General features: G+C 37.1%; 1 protein-coding gene across 2 annotated transcripts in view; it reads left to right on the plus strand.

The window, feature by feature from the left end:
• parga (poly (ADP-ribose) glycohydrolase a) overlaps window positions 1-25,510 on the plus strand; it is a 256,129-nt gene extending 230,619 nt beyond the window's left edge. For both annotated transcript variants that reach the window (XM_039772313.1, XM_039772316.1), the window contains exons 18-19: window positions 10,716-10,844; window positions 22,590-25,510. In XM_039772313.1, the coding sequence (XP_039628247.1) occupies window positions 10,716-10,844; window positions 22,590-22,765 (305 nt within the window). In that variant the 3' untranslated portion in view covers window positions 22,766-25,510. The remainder of the gene's footprint in view (window positions 1-10,715; window positions 10,845-22,589) is intronic.
• The last annotated feature ends 409 nt before the right edge of the window (window positions 25,511-25,919 follow it).

Raw genomic sequence — 25,919 nt, forward strand, 5'->3', positions numbered from 1 at the left:
CTGAGTACTGTAGGCAATTGTTTTCCTCATATACGAAACATCTTGAAGCTGTCATTACAAACAAATGCTTCTCTTCTAAGTATTAAATTAGTGTGTTCAGTACTTTTTCTCAATGTCTTTCCACTTTTTTACACATACCATTATTTATGGCCTTTAATATTGTAAATTCTTTATATTTGTGGATTTCTTCATTTAATACCAATGTCTGGTGAGAATTTCATGTGAATAGTCTCATTGGAAACATATTTACTGAAAAAAATGTTGACACGTTCAATACGTATTTCCCTCACTGTATTACTGGTCACATCATCGTGGGTTACACTTGTGAGCTACAAATTTATATACAGTTTGTTAATATTTCGTAGTATTGCCTTTAAATTGTTTAACTTGAGCCAAATGTTTTAGGCAGTCTTCCACAAGCTTCTTACAATAAGTTGCTGGAGTTTTTGCCCATTCTTCCAGAGAGGACTGGTGTAACTGGGACAGGGTCATAGGCCCCCTTGCTCACACATGCTTTTTCAGTTTAATTTCAGTTAATTGCCACTCCAATGCCCTGACCTTGTTGTCCTTAAGCAAATTTGCCACAACATTGGACTTATGCTTGCAGTCAGTGTCCATTTGAAAAACCCATTTGCTGCTGAGCTTCAGCTTTCTTGCTGAGCTCTTCAGATGGTGCTGCAGTGTATCTACATAATTTACTTTCTTTATGATGCCATCTGTTTTGTGAAGTACACCAGTCCCTCCAGCAGGAAAGCACCCTCATGCTTGACAGTTGTCTTTATGTTATGGCCAAACATAGCGATTGGTCGTTATGGCTAAACGGTTTGATCTTGGATTCATCAGACCAGAGGACATTTCTTCAGAAGGTAAGATCTTTGTTCTTATTTGCCACTGCTGTCTGGCTTTTTTATGGTGGTTTTGGAGCAGAGGCTTCTTTCCTTGCTGAGCAGCCTTTCAAGTTATGTCGATATACGACTCATTTTACTGTGGATATAGATCTTTGTTTACCTGTTTCTACCAGCATCTTCACAAGGTACTTTGCTGCTGTTCTGGAATTGATTTGCTCTTTTCGTGCCAAAGTATGTTCTTTCCTAGAGACACAATGCGACTCCTTCCTGAGCGGTATGAAAGCTGTGTGGTTCCATGTGTCTATACTTGCATTTTATTGTCTGTACAGATGAACATAGAACCTTCAGGCGTTTGATAATTATTCCCAAAGTTGAACCAGATTTTTGGAGGTCCACAATTTTTTTCTGAGGTCAACTGATTTCTTTTGATTCTCCCATTATGTCAAGCAAAGAGGTAGGGAGTCTGATGATAAGTCTTAACATACATCCACATGTTGACTCCAATTTCATTAATCAGAAGCTAATTGTCTAATTGCCTAAAGGCTTGACATCATTTTTTGGAATTTTCCAACCTGTTTAAAGTTTACAGTTTACAAACTGTATGTAAAGTTGTGACCCACTGGAATTGTGATATCTCTCTATTATATATAAAAAAAAAAATCTTGGGATGAGACAAGACTTTTTTCCTGCAATGAGACGTGATCTTTTGAAGAGAGACACTTTCACGCCCCGCAAGACGGTCAAGTCATGTCATACTTACAGGTTAGAGATAATGGAAGTAGGAAAATTCTTAAAAACGTCTTAAAAAAAAAATGAGAGTAACAATCTGAAAATATTACTCGGTGAAATAACGGAATAGCGAAAAGAGATTGAATAGTATTTGAGGCTGTCTGGGTGAGAAGAGAGGCAAGGCAGTGACACAAAAGGGCAGCTGCTGTACAGGCTTTTAAACATTTGAAGCGCCACACGAAATGCAGATCACCCGGCACTGCAGTAGCAGCAAGTCAGCAGCTGATTGAGCAAAGGGAAGTTTTTTTAAAAAAAAAAAAAACTATTTGTTTCCCATTGTATCATCGGTTAAGAGGGGTTTTGGAGGAATGGCCACGTCTCCTTGGAGTGTGTCCAGCCCCCCTCTTCACAACGGTGTGTAGCGGTGGTGGGGGGAAGGAGTTGGCGAGTGAAGCGAGCAGGGGGCAAAGGCCCTTAGTAATCAATAAAAATAAATTAATCTGTGAACATTGCTGGAAAAAGTTATTTTTGCAAACACTTTTATGAGTATTACTTTTAAAAATTGTTAGACAGTTTTAGAAACCTCGGAGATGCACAACAAGAAGTTATTGAAAATGAGAGACAAATAACAAATGAGATAAATAATAGTTTACACAAGTATTGATCAAAAACAAATAAATGGAACACCTCTGTTAGAAGTAAAAAGAAGCTCTGAGTCTACAGATTCTAAAACATTATAGCTACAGTATCTCACAAAAGTGAGTACACCCCTCACATTTTTGTAAATATTTTATTATATCTTTTCATGGGACAACACTGAAGATGTGACACTTTCATACAATGTAAAGTAGTCAGTGTACAGCTTGTATAACTGTAAATTTGCTGTCCCCTCAAAATAACTCACTACACAGCCATTGATGTCTAAACCGCTGGCAACAAAAGTGAGTACACCCCTAAGAGAAAAATGTCCAATTTGCCAAATTGTGCCCAAAGTGTCAATGTTTTGTGTGGCAACCATTATTTTCCAGCACTGCCTTAACTGTATTGAGCATGGAATTCACTAGAGCTTCACAGGTTGCCACTGGAATCCTCTTCCACTCCTCCATGACGACATCACAGAAGTGGTGGATGTTAGAGACCTTGCACTCCTCCACCTTCCATTTGAGGATGCTCCACAGATGCTCAATAGGGTTTAGGTCTGGAGACATGCTTGGCCAGTACAGCACCTTTACCCTCAGTGGTCGTCTTGGAGGTGTGTTTGGGGTCATTATCATGTTGGAATACTGCCCTGCGGCCCAGTTTCTGAAGGAAGGGGATCGTGCTCTGCTTTAGTATGTCACAGTACATGTTGGCATTCATGGTACCCTCAATGAACTGTAGCTCCCCAGTGCTGGCAGCATTCATGCAACTCCAAACCATGACACTCCCACCACCATGCTTGACTGTAGGCAAGACACACTTGTCTTTGTACTCCTCACCTGGTTGCCGCCATTCACACTTGACACCATCTGAACCAAATAAGTTTATCTTGGTCTCATCAGACCACAGGACATGGTTCCAGTAATCCATGTCCTTAGTCTGCTTGTCTTCAGTAAACTGTTTGCAGGCTTTCTTGTGCATCATCTTTAGAAGAGGCTTCCTTCTGGGATGACAGCCATGCAGACCAATTTCATAGTGTGCGCCGTTGGTCTGAACACTGACAGGCAGACCCCCCACCCCTTCAACATCTGCAGCAATGCTGGCAGCACTCATACGTCTATTTTCAAAAGACATCCTCTGGATATGACGCTGAGCACGTGCACTTAACTTCTTTGGTCGACCATGGCGGGTCCTGTTCTGAGTGGAAACTGTCCTGTTAAACCGCTGTATGGTCTTGGCCACTGTACTGCAACTCAGTTTCAGGGTGTTGGCAATCTTCTTATAGCCCAGGCCATTTTATGTAGAGCAACAATTCTTTTTTTCAGATCTTCAGAGAGTTCTTTGCCATGAGGTGCCATGTTGAACCTCCAGTGACCAGTATGAGAGCGTGTGAGAGCGATAACACCAAATTTAACACATCTGCTCCCCATTCACACCTGAGACCTTGTAACACTAATGAGTCACTTGACACCAGGCAAGGAAAATGGCTAATTGGGCACAAATTGGGCATTTTTCACTAAGGGGTGTACTCACTTTTGTTGCCAGCGGTTTAGACATTAATGGCTGTGTGTTGAGTTATTTTGAAGGGACAGCAAATTTGTACTGTTATACAAGCTGTACACTGACTACTTTACATTGTATCAAAGTGTCATATCTTCAGTGTTGTCCCATGAAAAGATATAATAAAATATTTACAAAAATGTGAGATAATGTAGATGTGCATCAGGCACTCTATAAGTTGAAGGCTAATGAACCCCCGGATGGGATTTTTACCTGTTACACTGATATTCGGTCATTTATAAACCTTTATTAAGCATATTTGGAAAGTTGGAAATGTTGCTACATTGTACAAAATGGATCATGTTAATTTCACACTAAAAGGTCTTACTTCTATACCATGCACAATTACGGAAATTATAATAAGAAATACATTGAAAAAGTACCTTTATGTAATTAGATGTTTGACCCAATCATGATCATAGACTTCCTACATGATGTATTTTTTATTCTGGTCATTATGTAGGCTGTAGATGTTTTTTCGTTCTCTGTTGTGGCTGCTTTACTTTCTGTCCTCACAAATCTTCTAGTTCCTGAGGCAAAGAAACATGTTAATTGCTTTCACTGCTGCCACTATTGTTCACAATATAGAAAGTGCTTTTTAGCATGCATGTTTTGTGTGCCACTTGTGCCAAATATAATGAATCTTTTGGACAAATAAGGTTAATTTAGGGGCTTCTGACAATAAGATCTTGTCCAATTTGATCTCGGGTCCTCCCATTTGCCTTCTTGTATAATTTACTTATTAAACACTGGCTTATAATTTCCTACTCTTGCATGAAGTGCAGTTTATGTGTGAATCACCTTTAGAATTGTTGTGTATGAATAGTTTACTATTTTCCACAGTTCAGATGAGGTCATGTTTAAACGTTTCCAAATTAAAAATTTTGAAGGAATGTCCAATTATAGATATTTTCAGTTTTTTTTCCATTTTTCATATTAAATCTTTGGGAGATTATTAGTGTCCTGATGTATTTTACACCTTTCTCTGGTTTTTACTTTTTTAATAACTCTATTGTCCTATTTCCTTAGGAGCTTCACTTAAGGAATCAAGTCATTTTCTTTTTTCATTTGTAATTAATTTAAATTGATAAACTTTACATTTTAGCAGCCTATAATTGGATTACACAAGTTTGAGAATAGAATTTACTTTGGCATTGAGTTTTTCATATAAATAAAAATCAACAGGTTATGTTTAAACACAATTACAAGAAAATTGTGATCAAGAACAACAGTTGAATTATTTATAGCCATTATAGTGGGCAACATACTGAATAGTGAAACATAAAGTGCAGTGTTGGTAAGGAATTAATACATCTGAGATAATCTCATAATTGTTATAAATAAATAAATGTTCTAGAAAAAGTTCAGTTGCAGAACTTAAATATTTGTGAATTTATAACTTCAGTAATTCTAATGGTTAATTTTATTTATTAAAATACCTTTGGAATGTTATCCCCATAAATAAATCACTTTTGTGTAAAAATATAATTTGCAGAGCCCAAGGAGCAAAGACTAAATACTTCCATGTTCATAAAATTCTTAGGCCAGCTGGTTCTCCCCAAATGTTGAAATTGAAAATATGATTCTCAATAGAGCAGTAAGAAGACAGTCTCATTAGTCTTGCCGTGAATACACTCATTTACTTAAAGCCTATTTGTCTCGTCTCCAAATATTGATCAAATGTCAAACTTTTATGTTTTCCATTAAAAGTAAAATTGATTACTAGGCACACTACATCAATTTAATGTAAGAAGCTGTCACTTTCCAGTATCACATTCCATGCAGTAGGATTTGGGCAGTCTTTAAAAATCATTGACTTTTTCCTGAAAAAAATGTGTAAATATTCACTTCTAGTTTAAAAGATTTAAAATACTGTATTAATACATTTTAAAAGTGAATTTATTTAATACTATTATTTGTAAATATATATTAAAAGAGAGTATTAAAACAAGTGTCAGTTTATCTTGCACTGATTTTTCCTTAAAAGATTATTGTTTAAAAATATGTCTTTATATCTTTTATAAAATGTGTTCAAGTATTTAAAGATTATTTAACTATTAAGACATAAAAATACATTTATTATTTAATTTGTCTCTGCCTCAGATTGTATTGTATTATGTGATGGGAAAATACTAGATTAGTTTAGATAAACTTTATTAATCCCAAGGAGAAATTAAATTTAAATGCAAAAGCAGGAGAAACATAAACAAATATACGTAATCATATAGTGAATAATGCATTCAATGAATCAACAAATAAATGTATATTGTGTAGACATTGCAAAATTAACTTTGAGTACAAGTCGGGGTTAAACAGTGAATTGCCTGATAACATCATAGATCCCAGTGGCTCTTCTTAGCCCACTGTAGTGGAATGAGATTGTGGCTAAAACTATGCCAAGAGAGCAACTCCTGGAGAAAATAGACGAGATTTTTCATTTTTACATCCAATTTTGCCACCATTCTCTTTTCAACAACATCTTCCAGTGTGTCCAGGGTTAACCCTATGATGGAGCAAGCTTTCCTGATAACTTTGGTTAGGCACTGTGTGTCTTTTGCGCTTAAGCTGCTTCTCCAGTAGAGATCAAAACACAGAACAATACACTGGCTACTATAGACTGGTAGGGTATTTCCAGCAGTTTGCTGCATACACCAAAAGACCTTAGTGTCCTTAGGAAGTATAGTCTGCTCTGTCTCATCTTGTACAGCACAACTATGTTGTCAAACCAGTCCAGGTTGCTATTTATGTGAATTCCCAGGTACTTGTAGCTGTGCACCACTTCCATGCTCTCCAACTGAATAATGAGTGGTCGCAGAGACTGTTTGGAAAACCAGACGTCCACCACCAACTCTTTTCTCTTGGCGATGTAGAATTGCTGGTTGGTCATCCTGCAACACAAGACTACTGGAAGTCCTCCGTAAGTCTCCTTTATTCCCAACTCCAGTACATTATTAATGACGCCTAGGGTGGAGGAGTCATCTGAGAATTTATGTAGGTGGCAAGCTCTGCTTTTGTACTAGAAATCCATTGTGTACAGTAGAAGGCAAGCAGGAAGGGAGACAGGACAATTCCCTGTGGTGCTCCAATATTAACATTTCTGATAGAAAGTTCTTGAGCCTTGTTCCCTGATGGTTAGGTAGTCCATGATCCAGGAGATTGTAGGGGAATCAAGATGCATAGCTCTTAGCTTGTTCCCCAGTAGATAATGCAGAAAGGTGTTAAAGGCACCTGAAAAGGTCTAAAGAGCATTATCCTGACTGTGGTAGCAGAATTTTCCAAGTAGGAGTAAGCTGTATTGAGCATTTAGATCTGAGCATCCTCCACATCTATATGTGCCTGACAGGCAAACTGCTGAGGATCGATACGTTTTGAAAGCAGGGGTTTGGAACTGTTTCAGCATTTTTTCGTTGGCACTGGAACTACATGGGATGTTTTTCACAGCTGCAAAACTTTCTGCAAACTTTGGCATAGAGAGAACAAGCACTGAAGAAACCCCCCAGAGCTGGGGTGTTTTTTTTAGCACCCTGGGGCTGATTCCACTGCAGCCTTGCTCTTGCAGAGATTCTCCAGCTCTCTCTTTACTTGATCAGCAGAGACAGATAGTGCTGAAAGTGGAATGAGCTTCAGGTGTGATTCACTGTAGGTGGTTTGTGCAGGGTAGATAAGACAGCTGGGATTCTAGGACCTCCTAAGCTTTCACTCAGAGGCTAGCGTTGTTAGCCTGCTTGTAGTCAGTGATAGTCCTCATCTCATTCCACACATCCTTCATGTTGTTCTACAATAACTTGTATACAAGGTAGTCTTTGTAGTGGGCTTTCCCCTCATGGAGCTGTTTCCTCAGTTGTGAAAGCATCCACTTTATTTCCTCCTTATCTTGTTACCATTGTTTATTGTTGGGAAAACAGCACACTTTGTGGGAACTGTGTTAACCACTGTGATATTTGGCCAGCTTATCATCCCGGCCAATACCCCCAGGCCGCCAGATGGAGCCCTCCCTGCAGTATGGAGGTGCCCAAAAGACCAGCAGGGAATTATGGATGATGTAATTTTTATCCTCAGCCCTGCTGGATACCTCAGGGGCCGAAAGAGGGTGCTGCAGGGGGGACCAAGGACTAATTTGGGCCCTATGACCCAGAAGCTCGTCATAGGAAGAGCAACGGGCTTCCGGGGTGAAGAAAAGAACTTTTACCTGACCCGGAAGTGATTGAGGATCACATGGACTGGGGATTAAGAACACTTCCGGGTCAGGGAATATAAAAGGACTGTGGGAGCTCCCAGATGGCGAGCTGAGCTGGGTGGAAGGGTGGCAGGGTGGCAACGCGTCTGGGAGCTGGAGGATTGGTTTATTGTGTTTATTATTGTAGATATTGTTATTATATGAGTATTGCGGTGGAGAGTGTGCTTTGTGCACTGTGGCAACAAAATAACGTCAACAATTGGACTTTTACCTGGTGTTTGGAGTCGTGGACAGGGGTTCAAGGGAGCGAGAGCGCCCCCTATCAACCACACCACCAAACTTGATGTAGTCTGTGGTACATTTGCAAAGATCCTCAAAGTCCTATGTTTTGAGCTAAAAGCATAGGTATGGCACTAGTTTGATATTTAACTTACATCCTAATGTTTTTTCATATTGTATAATGTCACTTTTTGTATCTAATTGAAGAAAAATGTGCCTTTAAGGAAACAACACTTTGGAGAAACTAATGAGAAGTAATCTGCTGCAAGATTTAGATTTTCATTATTTTTTTTTTATAGGAAAGGAATAAGTTGTTTGTTAGCGTGAATATAATTTAACAAACTATTGGCATTTGATAGGACTAAGATTAATTTTCTTTGAATATAGTTTTATGTTTGCTTTTACTGCTTAATACCCCATGGGGGTATGGATCCACCAAATTGCATGTAAGCCTGCTTTGGAGAAAAGCAGAAAGCTTGCAAAGGACAATTACATTATATACAATCAATTTTAGATTGCACCCTTTAGATATATTCTGCAATTATATTCTTCTGTTATTTTTATATATGCTGTTTAACCTTGAATAACACCTTTAGGACACAGAAAAATGAAGTACATGGGTAAAGAACAAACGTTTCTTAGTTTATTTAGAGCCTATCCTGTCAAGTAATTAGTAAGTTTTCAGGAGGCTAGAATTATATTTGAAAACTTAGTGTGTCACACCTCCTAAAAAGGAGAAAAATAAATAAAAGCAAATACTAAAATTGTAAAGATTAAAAGACTAAATGACACCATTTGTAGGTGTTCATCCTTCTGGGATAAATACTTTGTTAAACCATCTTTTGCAGCTGTAAGAGCCAGTAATTAACTTTGCCCATTATGATGGAGCTATTTATTTACTTTTTGCACCCTCCAAAATTGTTATATCTCTGTCAAGACTTTCAAAGGGCATCTATTGTGTTAACTTTAAAACCCTGCAGTCCTGCTCAGATAGTGTGCTGTGGATCATTGCACTGCTAAAACACACAATTTTTTCAGCAGTTTTGGTTTTCTGGTAAAGTAGTGTTACTTTACCAGTCATTAGTTTACAGTGTCTTTTTGTATGTTGGTGTGTGCTCTCAATTTCATGTTAACTTTGTGTTGACTACCAGGGGCTTATGTATATTTCATGTACATCAGTTTAGTAAATTTTACTGTTCAATAAAATGTATATTGATAATAGTTTTGTGTATCAGTATAGACTAAATATAGATTATTGTGTAGAGCAAGTATATTAAAAAAATCATTCATAGGGTTGAAGAATAAACCATACTGATGGACAAATTATTGCTCTTGGTAAATGACACTTTTTGACTTGGTATTGTACTGTTATAAGCATCTCTTTACTTGGCTGCTTTGGTAAGGATTGGTAAATTAGTTGGGCCCAAGTCTCTTTTTTACGCATATTACCATTGGTGAACAAAATGTTTGAAAGGTTTCTAGGTTTGGACAAATTCAGTGATGATGGGTAATTTAGGGTTGAGGATTGGTTTTAGTTAAAGAACAGAGTATCTACTTTATATGTTTCTCTCAGTTGTGTCTGCCTTAAAGATTTTGTACAGCAACTGTTAGAGTACACAATGAACTTATCTAGTAATGCTCAGTTATAACCTTTCTAAAAATGATTTATTCAGTAAGGCATCAGTTTTAATCATCTGGCTACAGTTTTTATGTCTTATAACTTTCAGATTTGAGACCTGCCTGATCAGGACAATTTATAACTCTAACAATCCACGTTGGTATTGCAATAAACAAGCAATTAAACACAATATCTAGTGTGTTAATCTATACAGTACATTTGTGTGGACAATCATCTTTAACAAACAATTATGTTAATATTATGACCAGGACTTAATTGTACAAACTCTTACCTTTTTTCTGTATCTTGTGCCACCCTTTGTTTTGGACTACAGTCAGCTAAATCTGCAAAGTGTTATTCCATATGATTCATTCAAACTGTATACAGAAGTAGAGTATGTTATTTAGAGTTTCTTAAACTGAACAGTGATCCCTAAGTTGTTACTAACATATAATGAAATGCTATTTTTATTTTCTCATTTATTGTTTTAGTTAACAGATTACAATAAAATATGATATGTTAATTTCGGTATGCTGAATTTAAACTGCCCCAATTTGTGTTTATATAGTTCTGTTTAGGAATCTTTTAGTATACTGTAAACCATTTTATTAAGCTCAGTTTTCAACCTATTTAAGTGTTAAAAAACACTTGAATCACCAGGTTCTAATTGTATCTCACTGTAGTTCATTTATGAACAGATTATGTCAATAACATATATTAATGCACAAAGTTATATTAATGACTGTAAAGAACTTGTAAAAGAGCAAGAAGTCTCATTTTCATAGATGTAAATTGTTGAAAGGGAGGCAGAAGACATTTTTTGACTTCCTTTCATCTACTGATCTTTGTTATCCATCTACTTTAGCTCTTCTTCAGATTATGGCAGCTGCAGAGGCTGGAAGGGATGTTGCATATTTTACTTTTAATGATACTCAACTTATGAAAGATGTCCATGAGATGCACACATTTCTAACCCAAAGAAAAGTTACTATTGGTAAGTTCACACTTTTGCATTTTTGCATAAGTTACTATATATTGCATGCATTTGTTTTCGTAGTACTAGTTTGACCTTAATAATTAACATTTTTCTTTTTAATAAACCATGGGTAAATTGTCAGTGGATGTGTGAAATGGTTGAATGTGTTCAGGGTACCCTAAGTGGCAACTCTATCTTGGTGTGCTGATGTTTCTGCCTTATTTGGGAGATACCATTAAAAATAATTGGCAGCAACAGGGATTGATCATGTTGTATGATGATTTTAACCCCAATGAATCTATACTTTTTTGTTTTTGATTTTAGTACTGTAACTCAGGTGGGTAATTAGGTGTCCTGACACATTTGTGGCAGGGGACAGTAAGATACATGTTGTAATAGCTGTCCTCCTAGCACTCCTTTTCTATTCAGGTGTTAATTGTCACTGTAGACATCTGCCTCAATAGTCTTCTTTCCTTTTCACTCAGTCTTTTTACAGCCATAGGACCTCCATTGTCTTAAGTGTCTTTTGTTTATTGCTCTATTCTTTATATACATCCATGATAGAAAGTGTTGTGGTTAAAATAAGCAGGTTTGCTGTTTCTAAAACACTGTTAAACTAGAACTGCTTGTACAGTATTTTTAATGCTGTCATTAATATTGAAAAGCAAGAATACTGTACTTAATTCCTGTCTTTTGAAGCATCTATGAACTTTCTGAGCAGGAATGTTCCATTAGGAACTTTCTTTCTTTCTTTTCGGTCTGTGTTTTTTTTTTGTGAAGCACTTTCAGTTTTACTTTTTGTACGAAAATGCCATATAAAGCGTAATAGTTACACTGTGGAACTTTTGCAATATTGGTATCTCTGGTTCTTAATTTGGCTCAGGACTAGCTGCTTAAAGCACTTCATGATGATTGGTGTAAGTGCTACTGGGCGGTAGTCCCTGAGGTCTAAAACTGTGGCCTTCTTTATCTATATATAAAGTTTAGTCTTCTTCAAAGTACTCTCCATGTGAATGAATGCACTTGTCCCAATGGTTTTCCCACTGGTGGAAACATTTATGGAATTGCTGAAGAGGAATATTGTCCAATGCCTGTAGAGATTTATCTTTGACAACAACATTTATTTATATAGCACATTTTCATACAAATAATGTAGCTCATAGTGCTTTACATGATGAAGAAAGAGTAAAAAGACAAAGTAAGAATTAAAATAAGACAAGACTCATTAACATAGAATATTAGTAAGGTCAGATGGCCAGGAAGGACAGAAAAAAAAAAACTCCAGACAGCTGGAGAAAAAATAAAATCTGCAGGGGTTCCAGACCATGAGACCACCCAGCCCTCTCTGGGCATTCTTCCTAACATAAATGATCATTTATGATCATAAATGTCCTCATTGTATTCAGGGTTCTCATGGAAGGAATTGATGGTGATGGTCATGTGGACTTCTGGCCTTTAATCCATCATGAACATCATGGTGCTTTGATTAGGTGGTGGCGGTGGCGCAGGTCGTCACCACAGAAAACCGGGAAAAGAACAGAAGAGAGGGTAGGGATCAGTATGGATTTTGGAGCCACCATGAATAGTTGTGATAATATATTGAATATACAGAGCATCAGGAGTAAACTAAAATGAAGTTATGAGAAACCCATATTAAAGTAATGTGTTTTCAGCAGTGTTTTAAAGCGTTCCACTGTATTAGCCTGGCAAATTCCTATTGGTAGGCTGTTCCAGATTTTAGGTGCATAACAGCAGAAGGCCGCCTCACCACTTCTTATCAGTTTAGTTCTTGGAATTCTAAGCAGACATTCATTTGAAGATCTAAGGTTATGATTTGGAATATAAGGTGTCAGACATTTCAATATATAAGATGGAGCGAGATTATTTAAGGCTTTGTAAACCATAAGCAGTATTTTAAAGTAAATTCTGAATGACAAAGGTAACCAGTGTAGGGACATCAAAAATGAAGAAATGTGCTCGGATTTTCTTTTCTTAGTTAGGATTCTAGCAGCTGCATTCTTCACTAGATGCAAACAATTTGTCTTTTTTGGGTAGTCCTGAGAGGAGTGCGTTACAGTAATCTAGTCGACTGAAAACAAAAGCGTGAACTAATTTCTCAGTATCTTTCAATGATGTAAGAGGTCTGACTTTTGCTATATTTCTTAAGTAAAAAAATGCTGTCCTAGTGATCTGATTAATATGCAATTTAAAATTCAGGTCACAGTCAACAGTTACCCTAAATTCTTTACCTCCGTCTTGACTTTCAATCCTAATGCATAAAGTTTATTTCTAATAACCTCATTATATCCATTATTGCCAATCAGTAAAATTTCTGTTTTCTCTTTATTTAGCTTGAGAAAATTACTATTCATCCATTTAGAAACACAAGTAAGACATTGTGTTAGTGAAACAGTCGGGTTCATCAGGGGCTATTGACAAATACAGCTGCATGTCATCAGCATAGATGTGGTAGCTCACATTGTGCCCTGAGATAATCTGACCTAACAGAAACATGTAAATCGAAAAGAGCAGTGGACCCAGGATAGAGCCTTGTGGAACACCATATGGAATATCATGTGTCTTTGAGTTATAATAGCCACAACTAACAAAGAATTTTCTACCTGTCAGGTAGGATTCAAACCAATTTAAGACACTGCCAAAGAGGCTCACCCATTGACTAAGGCAATTTCTAAGAATATTGTGATTAATGGTATTAAATGCGCACTCAAATCTAAGAGGATGAGAACAGATAAAAGGCCTCTATCTGCATTTACCCGCAAGTCATTTATTACTTTAACAAGTGCAGTTTCTGTGCTGTGATTTGTTCTGAAACCCGACTGAAACTTATCAAGAATAGCATGTTTATTGAGCTGGTCATTTAGCTGCGTAATTACTGCCTTCTGTAGAATTTTACTTAAGAAAGGAAGGTTAGAAATGGGTCTAAAATTTTCAAAAGCAGAGGAGTCAAGATTATTTTTCTTTAGTAGGGGTTTAACGACATCTTTCTTAAGACAGTCTGGGAAGACCCCCGTATCTAATGACGAGTTTACTATGTCAAGAATACTATCAATTAGCACGCCTGATACCTCTTTGAAAAAAACTTATTGGTATTGGGTCAAGGATGCCGGTGGAGGGTCTCAGTTGAAAGGTCTCAGTTGAAAAATTATTTTATGTAAATCAGGTAAATCTATCCTGGTGAAAGAATTTAATTTGCTTAAAATGGAATACTGGGGTTTAAGAGGATCAGTATTGGGAGGATGTACTATATTATTTCTAATATCATAAATTTTTTGATTGAAAAATCCAGTGAAACTTGTGAGGCTATTGCTGTAAGTATTTTGGAGGCATTCCTTTGAGTTACCTGGGTTTAACAGACGATCAATCATAGAGAATAAGACTCTGGGATTACTAGCATTGTTATTTATAATTCTAGAGAAATAACCTTCAATATCTCATAGTGGATAGTTAGTTTAGTTTTTTTCCATTTACGCTCAGGTCACCGGCATTTTCTCTTTAAATCAGACACTCTTTGTGTCTTCCATGGTATAACAATGCTAGAAGATTTTTTAACTGCCTTTTCATGTGCAACTATGTCAGCAGCAGCTCTCACCTTAGCATTACATTTTTCTACCTTACTATTTACATTATCCTCGCTATTATAGTTAACAGTATAAACTGACTGGTTGCTTAGAATATTTGTAAGTTCTGAAGCTGCTGATGAATCGAAGAAGTATTTTTTAACAAAACGCTTCTCGTGAAAGTTTTTCTATCATTTCTATATTAAATAATAAAAGAAACTGGTCTGATAGACCAATATCAATGATCTGCTTCACATGAATTCTCAGTCCTTTAGTAATTACTAAGTCTAACGTATTATCTGCTTTATGTGTAGGCTAACTAACGAGCTGTCTCAAATCAAAAGAGTCCAGGAGGTTCATGAATTCTTTTACATTTGGGTCACACTGATTATCAGTATGAAAATCAAAGTCACCGGCTATTAGGAGTGTGTCATAGTTTGTAATTATAATTGACACCAAGTCTGAGAATTCCTCAAAGAAAGATGCATTGCATTTAGGAGGTCTATACACGGATAATACTAGAAACTGAGAAACTCCATGAATAACAATGGCAAGATACTCAAAGGACTTGAATTTACCAAAACTGACATCTCTACACTTTAACCGGCTCGAGTAAATGTTTGCTAATCCGCCACCTTTCTTTACTTGGGGATCCGCACGAGGAAAGCTGTAATTCGGAGGCGCAGATTCAATTAAAACAGCTGCACCATCTGAGCTAAGCCACATTTCACTTAGTGCAATAAAATCCATTTTCCTATCACTAATAAGATCGTTGATTAAAAACGTCTTGTTGGTTAAAGCTCTAACATTTAATAAAGCTATATTTAATGTTTTGGAGGAGCACCGCTGAATTTTCTGTGTGTTATGGGTACTTGAAATAGAAATTAGGTTATTTTTATTAGCGCCACTCTGTGCGTATTTTTTATTTAATCTATAATCTGTTTTTATAGATTTAATACATTGTTCATCTAAAGGTGTAATTGTAATTAAATTATTTGTGTTTATGCCACACTGCCTAGATTTTTTACATGCATTGAGATTAGTTATCAGAGTAGTAATGCAGTGCACTTTTGCAGAAGACTTTGTTAAAGAATTATCATGTTCTACCAAAGCATTACGGAAAGGGTTAGGAGTAGAAATAGACAGTCAAGTGATACAAATTACCTTAGCGATGTTTTCGGAGACGACCCGGGTGCCAAATCTATTTGGATGCAGACCATCCCACTTGAAGAAACACAGCCTCTCCCAGAAGAGGTCCCAGTTGTCTATGAACCAGATGTTTTAATTCTCACAGAAGCCTTTCAGCCAGTTGTTTAATCCCAGCAGACGACTGTAGTATTCCTTTGATCTTCTAACGAGAGGTAGTGGACCCGAGATGAAAATCCTTACAGACAGGGTCCTCTCATTCGTGGCTTTGATTAGTTCTGCAAAGTCAGCCTTAAGAATCTCTGACTGTCGGTGTCTCACATCTTCTACCCCGGCGTGTATTACAATAGATCCCTGTGCCCTGTTCTTGTGCTTCTCGTAGACTGGCGGCACACGTCTCATAACATCTCAGACACAAGCACCAGGAAAACAAGAAACAAAAGATTTCTGATTACGGCATGTGATGTTTAGATTTCGTACGATTGAATCACCAATCACGAATACATCACCCGGGGTTGAGGGCAAACTGAGGGCGCGGAGAGGGTCGAACCAGTTCTGGGTCGAGATGCTCGCTTGTGCCGATGGAGGTGTTCTAACCTTAAACCCCCGCCTGCATAGATGAAATAAGCCGAGGTCTTCATTGGTGGCATTGTCGCTCCGACGACATGGCATGGGGGTGAAGCTCGCTTGGCCTTGGAGGTGAGCGGCACAGTGTGGAGTCGATGTTACTGAAACTTGATGTGTTAAGTTGGTTTCAGATGACGGGGATGGTTTTTCCAGCAGCCAAGCCTTCAAATACCTTAGGTACCTCCGTCTGGACAGGAGTTTCTGGATCTGGTTGTTGAGAGCCTGGAGTTCTTTGACGATGACGTGATTCATCACACTGTCGGCCATTGTCTGCTTCTGCTTCCGCTTCGTGCCGTAGGAAAGAATGAGAGAGAGAGAGAAGTTAGAGTACAAACCTGAAACCTGACTTCCTCCACAGTACAAAAACGCTTTTCTTTAAGGTCTTTTTTCATATGCAGGAACAAGAAAAAAATGCATGGAGCAAGATCAGGCAAGTAGGGAAGGTGGCAAGAACTCCAAGACACACAAGTCAATCCAGAAATCTCTTCAATAGTCCGACGACGATCTTCATAAATTGCATTTTGAACTTTTTCAAGATTTTCGGCATTCCTAATTGTGTAAGGTCGGCCAGATCTTGGTTGGTCTTCAAGTGACATTTCCCCGTTTGAAACGTGAAAACCATTCGTAGATCTGTGTTTTACTCAAAGCTTCCTCTTTAAAAGCAGTTTCAAGCATCACTACAGTTTCAGCTGCTTTTTCCCCCAAGAGAAAACAAAATTTAACACAGATTCACTGTTGTTTATGATCACCCATCACAAAAAACGCAGAACATGTTTAATAAGCACCAAGAAAAACCGACACAGAATGGCGTATGAACAATAAAGAGCAACGCCACTTGGTACACTGCCACAAAATACTGTAAGTAGATTACTAGTACACATTACTGGTACACATTCCAGTTATTTTTGGGTACCCCCTTGTGTGTATATATTTTGACGGACTGCTGGTGCTCTTGCCAAGCTGGGACACCTGGGCAGCCCCCCTGGTTTGCATTAGGGCCACGGGACTGGAGCTTGGAAGCTCAACCCTGTTGGGGAACTTCCCCACCACCAGGGGGTGCCTGCATGATCCCTGAGCACCAGGAAGATCGGCAGGAAGCACCTAGAACACATCCGGGTGAAATATAAATGGGGCTACCTCACTCCATTCTGGGAGCCAGAGTCGGGAGATGGAGGACAGAGCTTACGAAGGGAGGAGTAGAGGCAGCAGAAGAAGAGAAAGATTATAGAGAAGAAAAGGACTGACTTATTGTTGGTGATTAGAGCACTGTGTAAGGTGCTGTGCTAGGAAAGAGAACAAGAAATAAAAAGAGTGAGTTTTGTAATAGTGCCTGTTGTGTCTCTCTGTTTTAGAATGGGTAGGTGGCACAGTACATATATGTGTGTATATATATATATGTGTGTGTGTGTGTGTGTATATATATATATATATATATATATTATACAGTGGTACCTCGGTATACCTCTGCTTTGGAATAAGTCCAACTTGGTATACGTCCTGTTTAGAGGCGAAATATTTTGCTTGGTATATGACCTGTGTTTGGAATACGACTCGTGTGCTAGAACAACACGTTTGGTATACCGGGCGCCTTCAAAAAAGGGCCCAGTTTTAACATGTACAGTAACCCCTCGCTATATCGCGCTTTGACTTTCGCAGCTTCACTCTATCGTGGATTTTATATGAAAGCATAACTAAATATACAGTGGTGTGAAAAACTATTTGCCCCCTTCCTGATTTCTTATTCTTTTGCATGTTTGTCACACAAAATGTTTCTGATCATCAAACACATATAACCATTAGTCAAATGTAACATATGTAAACACAAAATGCAGTTTTTAAATGATGGTTTTTATTATTTAGGGAGAAAAAAAATCCAAACCTACATGGCCCTGTGTGAAAAAGTAATTGTCACTTTGTTAAAAAATAACCTAACAGTGGTGTATCACACCTGAGTTCAATTTCCGTAGCCACCCCCAGGCCTGATTACTGCCACACCTGTTTCAATCAAGAAATCACTTAAATAAGAGCTGCCTGACACAGAGAAGTAGACCAAAAGCACCTCAAAAGCTAGACATCATGCCAAGATCCAAAGAAATTCAGGAACAAATGAGAACAGAAGTAATTGAGATCTATCAGTACGGTAAAGGTTATAAAGCCATTTCTAAAGCTTTGGGACTCCAGCAAACCACAGTGAGAGTCATTATCCACAAATGGCAAAAACATGGAACAGTGGTGAACATTCCCAGGAGTGGCCGGCCGACCAAAATTACCCCAAGAGCGCAGAGACGACTCATCCGAGAGGTCACAAAAGACCCCAGGACAACGTCTAAAGAACTCCAGGCCTCACTTGCATCTATTAAGGTCAGTGTTCACGACTCCACCATAAGAAAGAGACTGGGCAAAAACGGCCTGCATGGCAGATTTCCAAGATGCAAACCACTGTTAAGCAAAAAGAACATTAGGGCTCGTCTCAATTTTGCTAAGAAACATCTCAATGATTGCCAAGACTTTTGCGAAAATACCTTGTGGACTGATGAGATAAAAGTTAAACTTTTTGGAAGGCAAATGTCCTGTTACATCTGGCGTAAAAGGAACAAAGCATTTCAGAAAAAGAACATCATACCAACAGTAAAATATGGTGGTGGTAGTGTGATGGTCTGGGGTTGTTTTGCTGCTTCAGGACCTTGAAGGCTTGCTGTGATAGATGGAACCATGAATTCTACTGTCTACCAAAAAATCCTGAAGGAGAATGTCCGGCCATCTGTTCGTCAACTCAAGCTGAAGTGATCTTGGGTGCTGCAACAGGACAATGACCCAAAATACACCAGCAAATCCACCTCTGAATGGCTGAAGAAAAACAAAATGAAGACTTTGGAGTGGCCTAGTCAATGTCCTGACCTGAATCCAATTGAGATGCTATGGCATGACCTTAAAAAGGCGGTTCATGCTAGAAAACCCTCAAATAAAGCTGAATTACAACAATTCTGCAAAGATGAGTGTGCCAAAATTCCTCCAGAGCGCTGTAAAAGACTCATTACAAGTTATCGCAAACGCTTGATTGCAGTTATTGCTGCTAAGGGTGGCCCAACCAGTTATTAGGTTCAGGGGGCAATTACTTTTTCACACAGGGCATTGTAGGTTTGGATTTTTTTTTCTCCCTAAATAATAAAAACCATCATTTAAAAACTGCATTTTGTGTTTACTTGTGTTATATTTGACTAATGGTTAAATGTGTTTGATGATCAGAAACATTTTGTGTGACAAACATGCAAAAGAATAAGAAATCAGGAAGGGGGCAAATATTTTTTCACACCACTGTATAATGCAGATTTTTCGCTGCTTTTCGGGTTCTGTGGACAATGTGTCTTTTTACTTCCTGTACATGCTTCCTCAGTTGGTTTGCCCAGTTGATTTCATACAAGGGATGCTATTGGCGGATGACTGAGAAGCTAACCAATCAGAGCACGCAGTTAAGTTCCTGCGTGTTGAATGCAGTGTTAACCAGGAAGTCTCGTCTCGCTCATTCAGCATCAACGTGTTTCGCTGTGTAAAGAGTTAACTTTTGTGCTCTTTTGTGTTTATCTTTGTGCATAGTCAAGCCCTTCATTATGGCTCCAAAACGATCTGCTACTGCTTCAGGGGCCGTGCCCAAGTGCAAATGGAAGATGTTAATGATTGCCAAAAAGGTAAACGTTTTGGATTTGTTGAAGGCTACGATTCTTTTTATTTAAAAAAAGTAGGAAAGGAATATAAGATCTACGGCCACAGTGTCCTTTTAACCAGGGTGCAAAACGAGTTGTATGTGGATGTAATAAGGCAGTAGTCTGGATGGAATCTTCTTTAGGGATTTGGATTGAAGACTGCCAGAAGAAGAACAACGGCAGTGCTTTACAATCGCCTGAAGAGGCTCCTTTGGAAGAGCTGTAACGCTCTCTTTTGTTGTGCAGTAAAATTAAACTCATTGTTATCGGACAAGTCATTTTCATTTATTTCATCTAATTGCTTTTGTATTTATGTATTTTAGTATTAAGCAGTGTTTAAATTATTTTATACAACCCCATCAATGTATAATATGCCAATAACAATAGGATTTTTTTTCATGGGAACGAATTAATCATTTTCCCATTATTTCTTATGGGAAAAATTTGTTTGGTATAAGTCCTGTTTGGTATAAGTCCAAGGATCTAGAACGGATTAAGGACGTATACCAAGGTACCACTGTGTATGTATATGTGTGTGTATGTATATATATATATATATATATATGTGTGTGTTGTGAAGTATAGCGGCCCGGACACACACAGGCGGACACCGTTTGATCCATCACACCACGTTTATTTACACTATTTACAAAAGTGCACCGCCACCAACCCCCCAATTCCCTAAAGTCTAGGCTCTCACTAGCCACTGTCTTTTCAACACAACATACTCGGGCCTCTCCTCACCTCCACTGCCACGACCTTCTCCTCCTCCTCACCTGACTCCAGCCTTGATTGCAGGGTGGCGGCTCCTTAAGCAGGTGGCTGATTGGTGACCACACCCAGCCACCTGCCACAATATATTGGGGGTGAGGCACAAAAATAACCAGAATGGTGAAAAAAAAAAATATTAATGAATTACATCATTCTAAACATTGTCACCTTCTATATACTCCTCTTCCCAATCTCTATACTGCTCCATATGTATCTTCCATTGATTAAAACAGTGCTGGAATGTTCTTGCTTGAGGCTCTTCAACAGGCTTGCCGTTTTTGTCTTCGATGATCGAGAACAGTAATGTTTTTGTCAGTCAAAACTGCTTTAGGGAAAAAGAGAAAAGTCACGAGAAATTTGTTGATTCACTGTTCGATTTTTTTCACCCGACATTATCACGGCAAGTAGTGTAGCGATTGTTGTGCAAATACTGACTGGGCTATTCACAGGATATACCTAGCTGGTCAGCGGCAGTTTGAGAGGACGTGTAGAAGGGGATATAGTTCTATGATTCACATCTGGACGATCTCCAGATGGTTTTCCAGGAAAGTCCCAGGCCCAGTCCGGTTATTTTTGTGTCTCACTTCGTGTAAACATATATATCTCTCTATTTTAAAAAAGGCTTGGAAGGAGATGATACGTGATCTTCTCGGAAGACAATTTGACATCCCGCAAGAGACAATTTAACGTCACGCAAGATAAGGCAGTGAGACAAAAGGACAGCTGCTGTACAGGCTTTTAAATGATCGATGTGCAGCAAAACAAGCAGGACACGTAGCAGCAGCTGATATCAGACACCACTCCCCATATACATTTTTTACAGTCTTTGCAATCAGATATTTAGAATTTTGCAACTGAATAAAATATCTATCCTGTCTTAATATCAATGTTATTGTGTGGCAGAGTCTTAAGTTAAAATTCCAAGCTGATCATTATGTGGAGTTTGTATGTTCTCCCATTGTCTTTCCCATTCTTATAAAATTTTTAATCTTAGGTTGACCAGTAAATACTGTATACTGTACAGTTCATTAACTTACTGTTTGTGTGGTTTTCTTCTACAATTTAAATAGCATTCTACCCAGGTTTGATTCCTGCCTTGGACACATTTGTTTGTGGATAGACTGGGGCATCTCATAAAACTTAATGGTAAAGCAGTTAGGAAAATGGATAAATTAATGCATAGTCAGTTTTACCATAACGAAGACTATAAATGGCTTCAAAGTGACACAGTGGTTAGCTTTGATGCTTTGCAGCTTAAAATTCCTGTGTACAAATTACACCAGCACTACTTACGTATAGTTTGCACATTCTTCGCATATCTGAATGTGATTTCACCAGGTGCTCCTGCTCAAATGTATTCCCCCCAGGCCACACCCATAAACTTACCAAGTGCAAGTTAAGTTGATGCACTGGGTTTATGTGATTGTGCTCTGCAATTCAAAGCAGCGGAACCCCATCCTAATGCTGCAAAGGTAGGGTCTAGTCCACTGTGACACACAATTCACACATAACAAGCAATTCCAATACATATGTTTAAGATGTAAATATTTTAGCTAAAAGGTAATGAAGATATATTGTATAAGTATATCTTTATCATAAGAAATTATGATGTAAAAAGAACAGGTGTGACAAGATAGTAAAGAATTATATTTTTGGTTAGCAATGAGTTAAGAAATAGGGCAAGCTTGGCCAGATGTGAGTGGCAACCCATGCAATTCTCTGTTTATCTTTATGGAATTTTTGTAATATTTAAAATTTCTAACACATTTTTCATGTTTTTTTTTATTCATAGGAATCTAATAAGGTGCCTGTGTGCAAGTCCTAGATTAGCCTATTTGACTTTGTAGGATTTTTATTAATATTATACCCATGAGAACACAAAAATAGCATAATGAGATGTCTGATGTAAATCCCTTATGTTTTCTTTTTTTTCTCAACAGGAATTATTGCACAACTGCTTGATCAGTACTGTAATAATGTATGCCGGAACTGTCGTACACTCAAACCAGATGTTAGTCTGTATGCCTTCATTTACGACTCTCTGGATTTGCATTTAGCTTCCACAGATAGTGAGGAAGACATGGCTAAACCCAGAGGATGCAAAGAAAACATTTAATCATAGTGTTTTAAATTTGGTTGAAAATATTCTTTATAAAAATCCTTTTTGTCATTGAGTATGTTAGTCATGGACTATGTTTATAAGTTATGTTTAAAACAGAAAAGCTCTATATGTATAATTAATTTGTTTTCAGTCTTGGGTAATATGTTTTATTATTTGTTGATCAGTTTCCCTCAATATTCAGACTCTTTCAGAACTACCAAAATATGTATCTGCCCAAAACATGTATTTCTTAGATATCTTGTTAAGTAGAATTACTGCTATTTAAATTGAATTTACACACACATTAGTAATACTTAATCACTTTTGCTACTTGCTCACAGACCTTGAATAGAATAGGATAAGAAGAAAATGCACCGAACATTAAAATGTATTGTAAGTTTATTCATTGTAATATGAATTGATTATGTTGTTTTCATTTTACCTACACAGATTGTTATACTCTCATGTTTATTCAGTTCCCTGATTATGGCCGGTTGACATTTTTCCTTAATATATTGACAGATTCAGCTAAAAAATGCCTTCTTTGTCCATCAGAAATTGCAAAGTTTAAATTTTTTTTTGTCTTAAGTGCATTGTGTTCTCATAGAATACTAAATTAATGGTTTTTAAGGAGTTCTGTTAAATGATCTAAATTAAACTGATGCCACCTCCCCCCAATTCAAAGTTAGTAACTGAAAGAACCCAAAAAATATTTTAGATTACTGTATTTTAGGACCTACCATGTTATAAAAATGTACTGGTCTTGTCGTGGGGACTACCTAGTCATTGACAGAGGACTGTCCATTCAGGATCTCATCATTTTTTGTAGACGATGCTTCTTTGAAAATAAGAATTAGTAGAGTTAAGTAAACAAATCTATCAATAAATACATTTAGTTAGAAAACCTTAGATAGAACAGCTTGGCTGATTTTACCTAATATGCCGGCCACTTAGTTCATTCTAAATGGCCAGTCTAAGTAATCTGCATTCTGTCTAAATGAGCCAGAATACTCATTTGCAGTCTTTTCAAAGGATAATTTCATTCCCAGTGCTCAAACTCTGCATTTATTCTTGAGAGCAGGATTGATCATTGGGATTCCCTTGTTATTACATTTGGCCTGTTATTTGTAGAATGTCACTTGACATGTCCACTTTCAAAGGCCTTGACTGTTAGACAGGATGGGGCTTCTAAATTCCCAGTGACCCCACACATTAATTAATAGTGTTTCCTTCTTTTGCCATTGTGCCGCCTATTCATATTTTATTTTTACCTTAATTAGTGCCTTTTTCATGAATCGACCCATGACTAACCAGGTGTTTTTGTGACACTGTTGTAACATGCAAGTATGTTTAAGAAAGTTTAAATGTGTAAACAGTATATAGTTATTTGATCATTTTACTTTGGTGATTCAAGTAACACAAAGTTTAATAAAAGAATATATGTGTATAAACAATTAAATATTTTATGCAGTTCTTTATACCTGAATTTATATTCTTTTTACAGATACATCTAAATGATTTCCTCAGTATAGGCTATTAAAATGTGGGAGTTTGTAAAGAGTCCCCAATGCTTTTTTTCAAAATTATCAAATTGGTTAGCAGACTGTAAGTTCTGGTTTGTTAATGAAAAATTATTCTTAAAATACAAATTAACAGTTTGGATTAAATCTGTATCCTTCAAGTATTTTAATAGTTTTCTTCACAATTTATGTTCAGATGTATTGTTCTTGTACAGTATATAATACAAATCCATGCGACATATAAAACAGCATGTAAAGTTTGACATCATCCAGATTTGCTAAATTCTTTCAAATTGTTTGAGGTTTGCAATAAGAACATTCATTAATTTTGTATAATGTTATTGTAAGTTGCATTGCGTTTTTTATTATAGTTGAAAGATTATATTTTTTAAATGTATCTTTATTTTACAACTTTTGTCCTAAACTGTCCTCAGTATCTCCTTATTCCAATGTGTTTTGCACTTGCTTTTTTAAAGCAATAAAAATATATATTAAAAACACTATTGTATTAATTCAGCTTTTAGGATTGGATGGACAACACATTTTGCTTCTCCAAAGGCCATAGCTGTATTATCTTTTAAATAAAAATATTGTACAATAGACATACAAAAGTAGTTTTTGCTTTTATGATTTAGCTAGTTTTTCTCCTCAAATACTTGTCCAAAGTATGTATAAATTGCTGTAGTTTCCAATTTTTATGCAGCTATGTTAAAATGATTTATTCATTTGACATAATTTTACATAAAAACCTAAAACTAAATCTAACTACAATTAGCTCCAAAATCCTTATAATTTAAATGTTCATTACAAAATCTTTTTTTTCCTCAGTGTCTGCTTAATACATCTCACAACATGGAAGCAACTATAGGAGAATATGGCTTTTTTGTTGTTGTTTTTTTAAGGATAATTTCTTTCTGCTCACATTCTGTTTAGCTCTGATGAATATCTGATTGATCTTTTCTCAATCAATTAATACTTTGTTTCAAAAAATTTAAAATCACAAAGACAATTGAATTGGTGATTCTTTTAAGTTTTGGGTTTTTTTTTTTTATATATCTGTATTATTTACAGTATGTGGCACTTTTAATTTTTTTTGAAAAGCATGAGTGTACTCTACCGGTGTATTACATTACTGCAATATAAAATGGTGGTGCTGTTTTCCCTGGAAAAAAAAAAATCTGAAAAGTTGTCCATTATGTGTTTATATACCTCACGGAAAATAAAGGATCTAATTACCAAGTTTAGTGTATTTTTTTTAACTGCTAGAACATAAATTGCAATAGCACCAATAACCAGTACAATGGGGGATAATGTGATATCAGGGGTTTTGAACATGGCATAATTGTTGGGGCTGGTGTGAGTATTTCTGTAACTGCTGATCTTGTGAGTTTAATACATAATAGTCTCTAGAGTTTACTCAAAATGGTGGGAAAAACATCAAGTGAGTGGCAGTTCTATGGATTATAATGCCTTGTTGATGAGAGATGTCAGAGGAAAATGGCTAGAATGGTTCTAGTTGACAGAAAAGCTGTGGTAACTCAAGTAATCATTATTTACAACTGTGGCAAACAGAAAAGCATCTTAGAATCCACAACATGTTGAATATTCAAGTTGAGAGGCAGCAACAGCAGAGGAGCATGTTGGCTTCC

Source organism: Polypterus senegalus, chromosome 1, assembly GCF_016835505.1.
Source record: "Polypterus senegalus isolate Bchr_013 chromosome 1, ASM1683550v1, whole genome shotgun sequence".
Lineage (NCBI taxonomy): Eukaryota > Metazoa > Chordata > Cladistia > Polypteriformes > Polypteridae > Polypterus > Polypterus senegalus.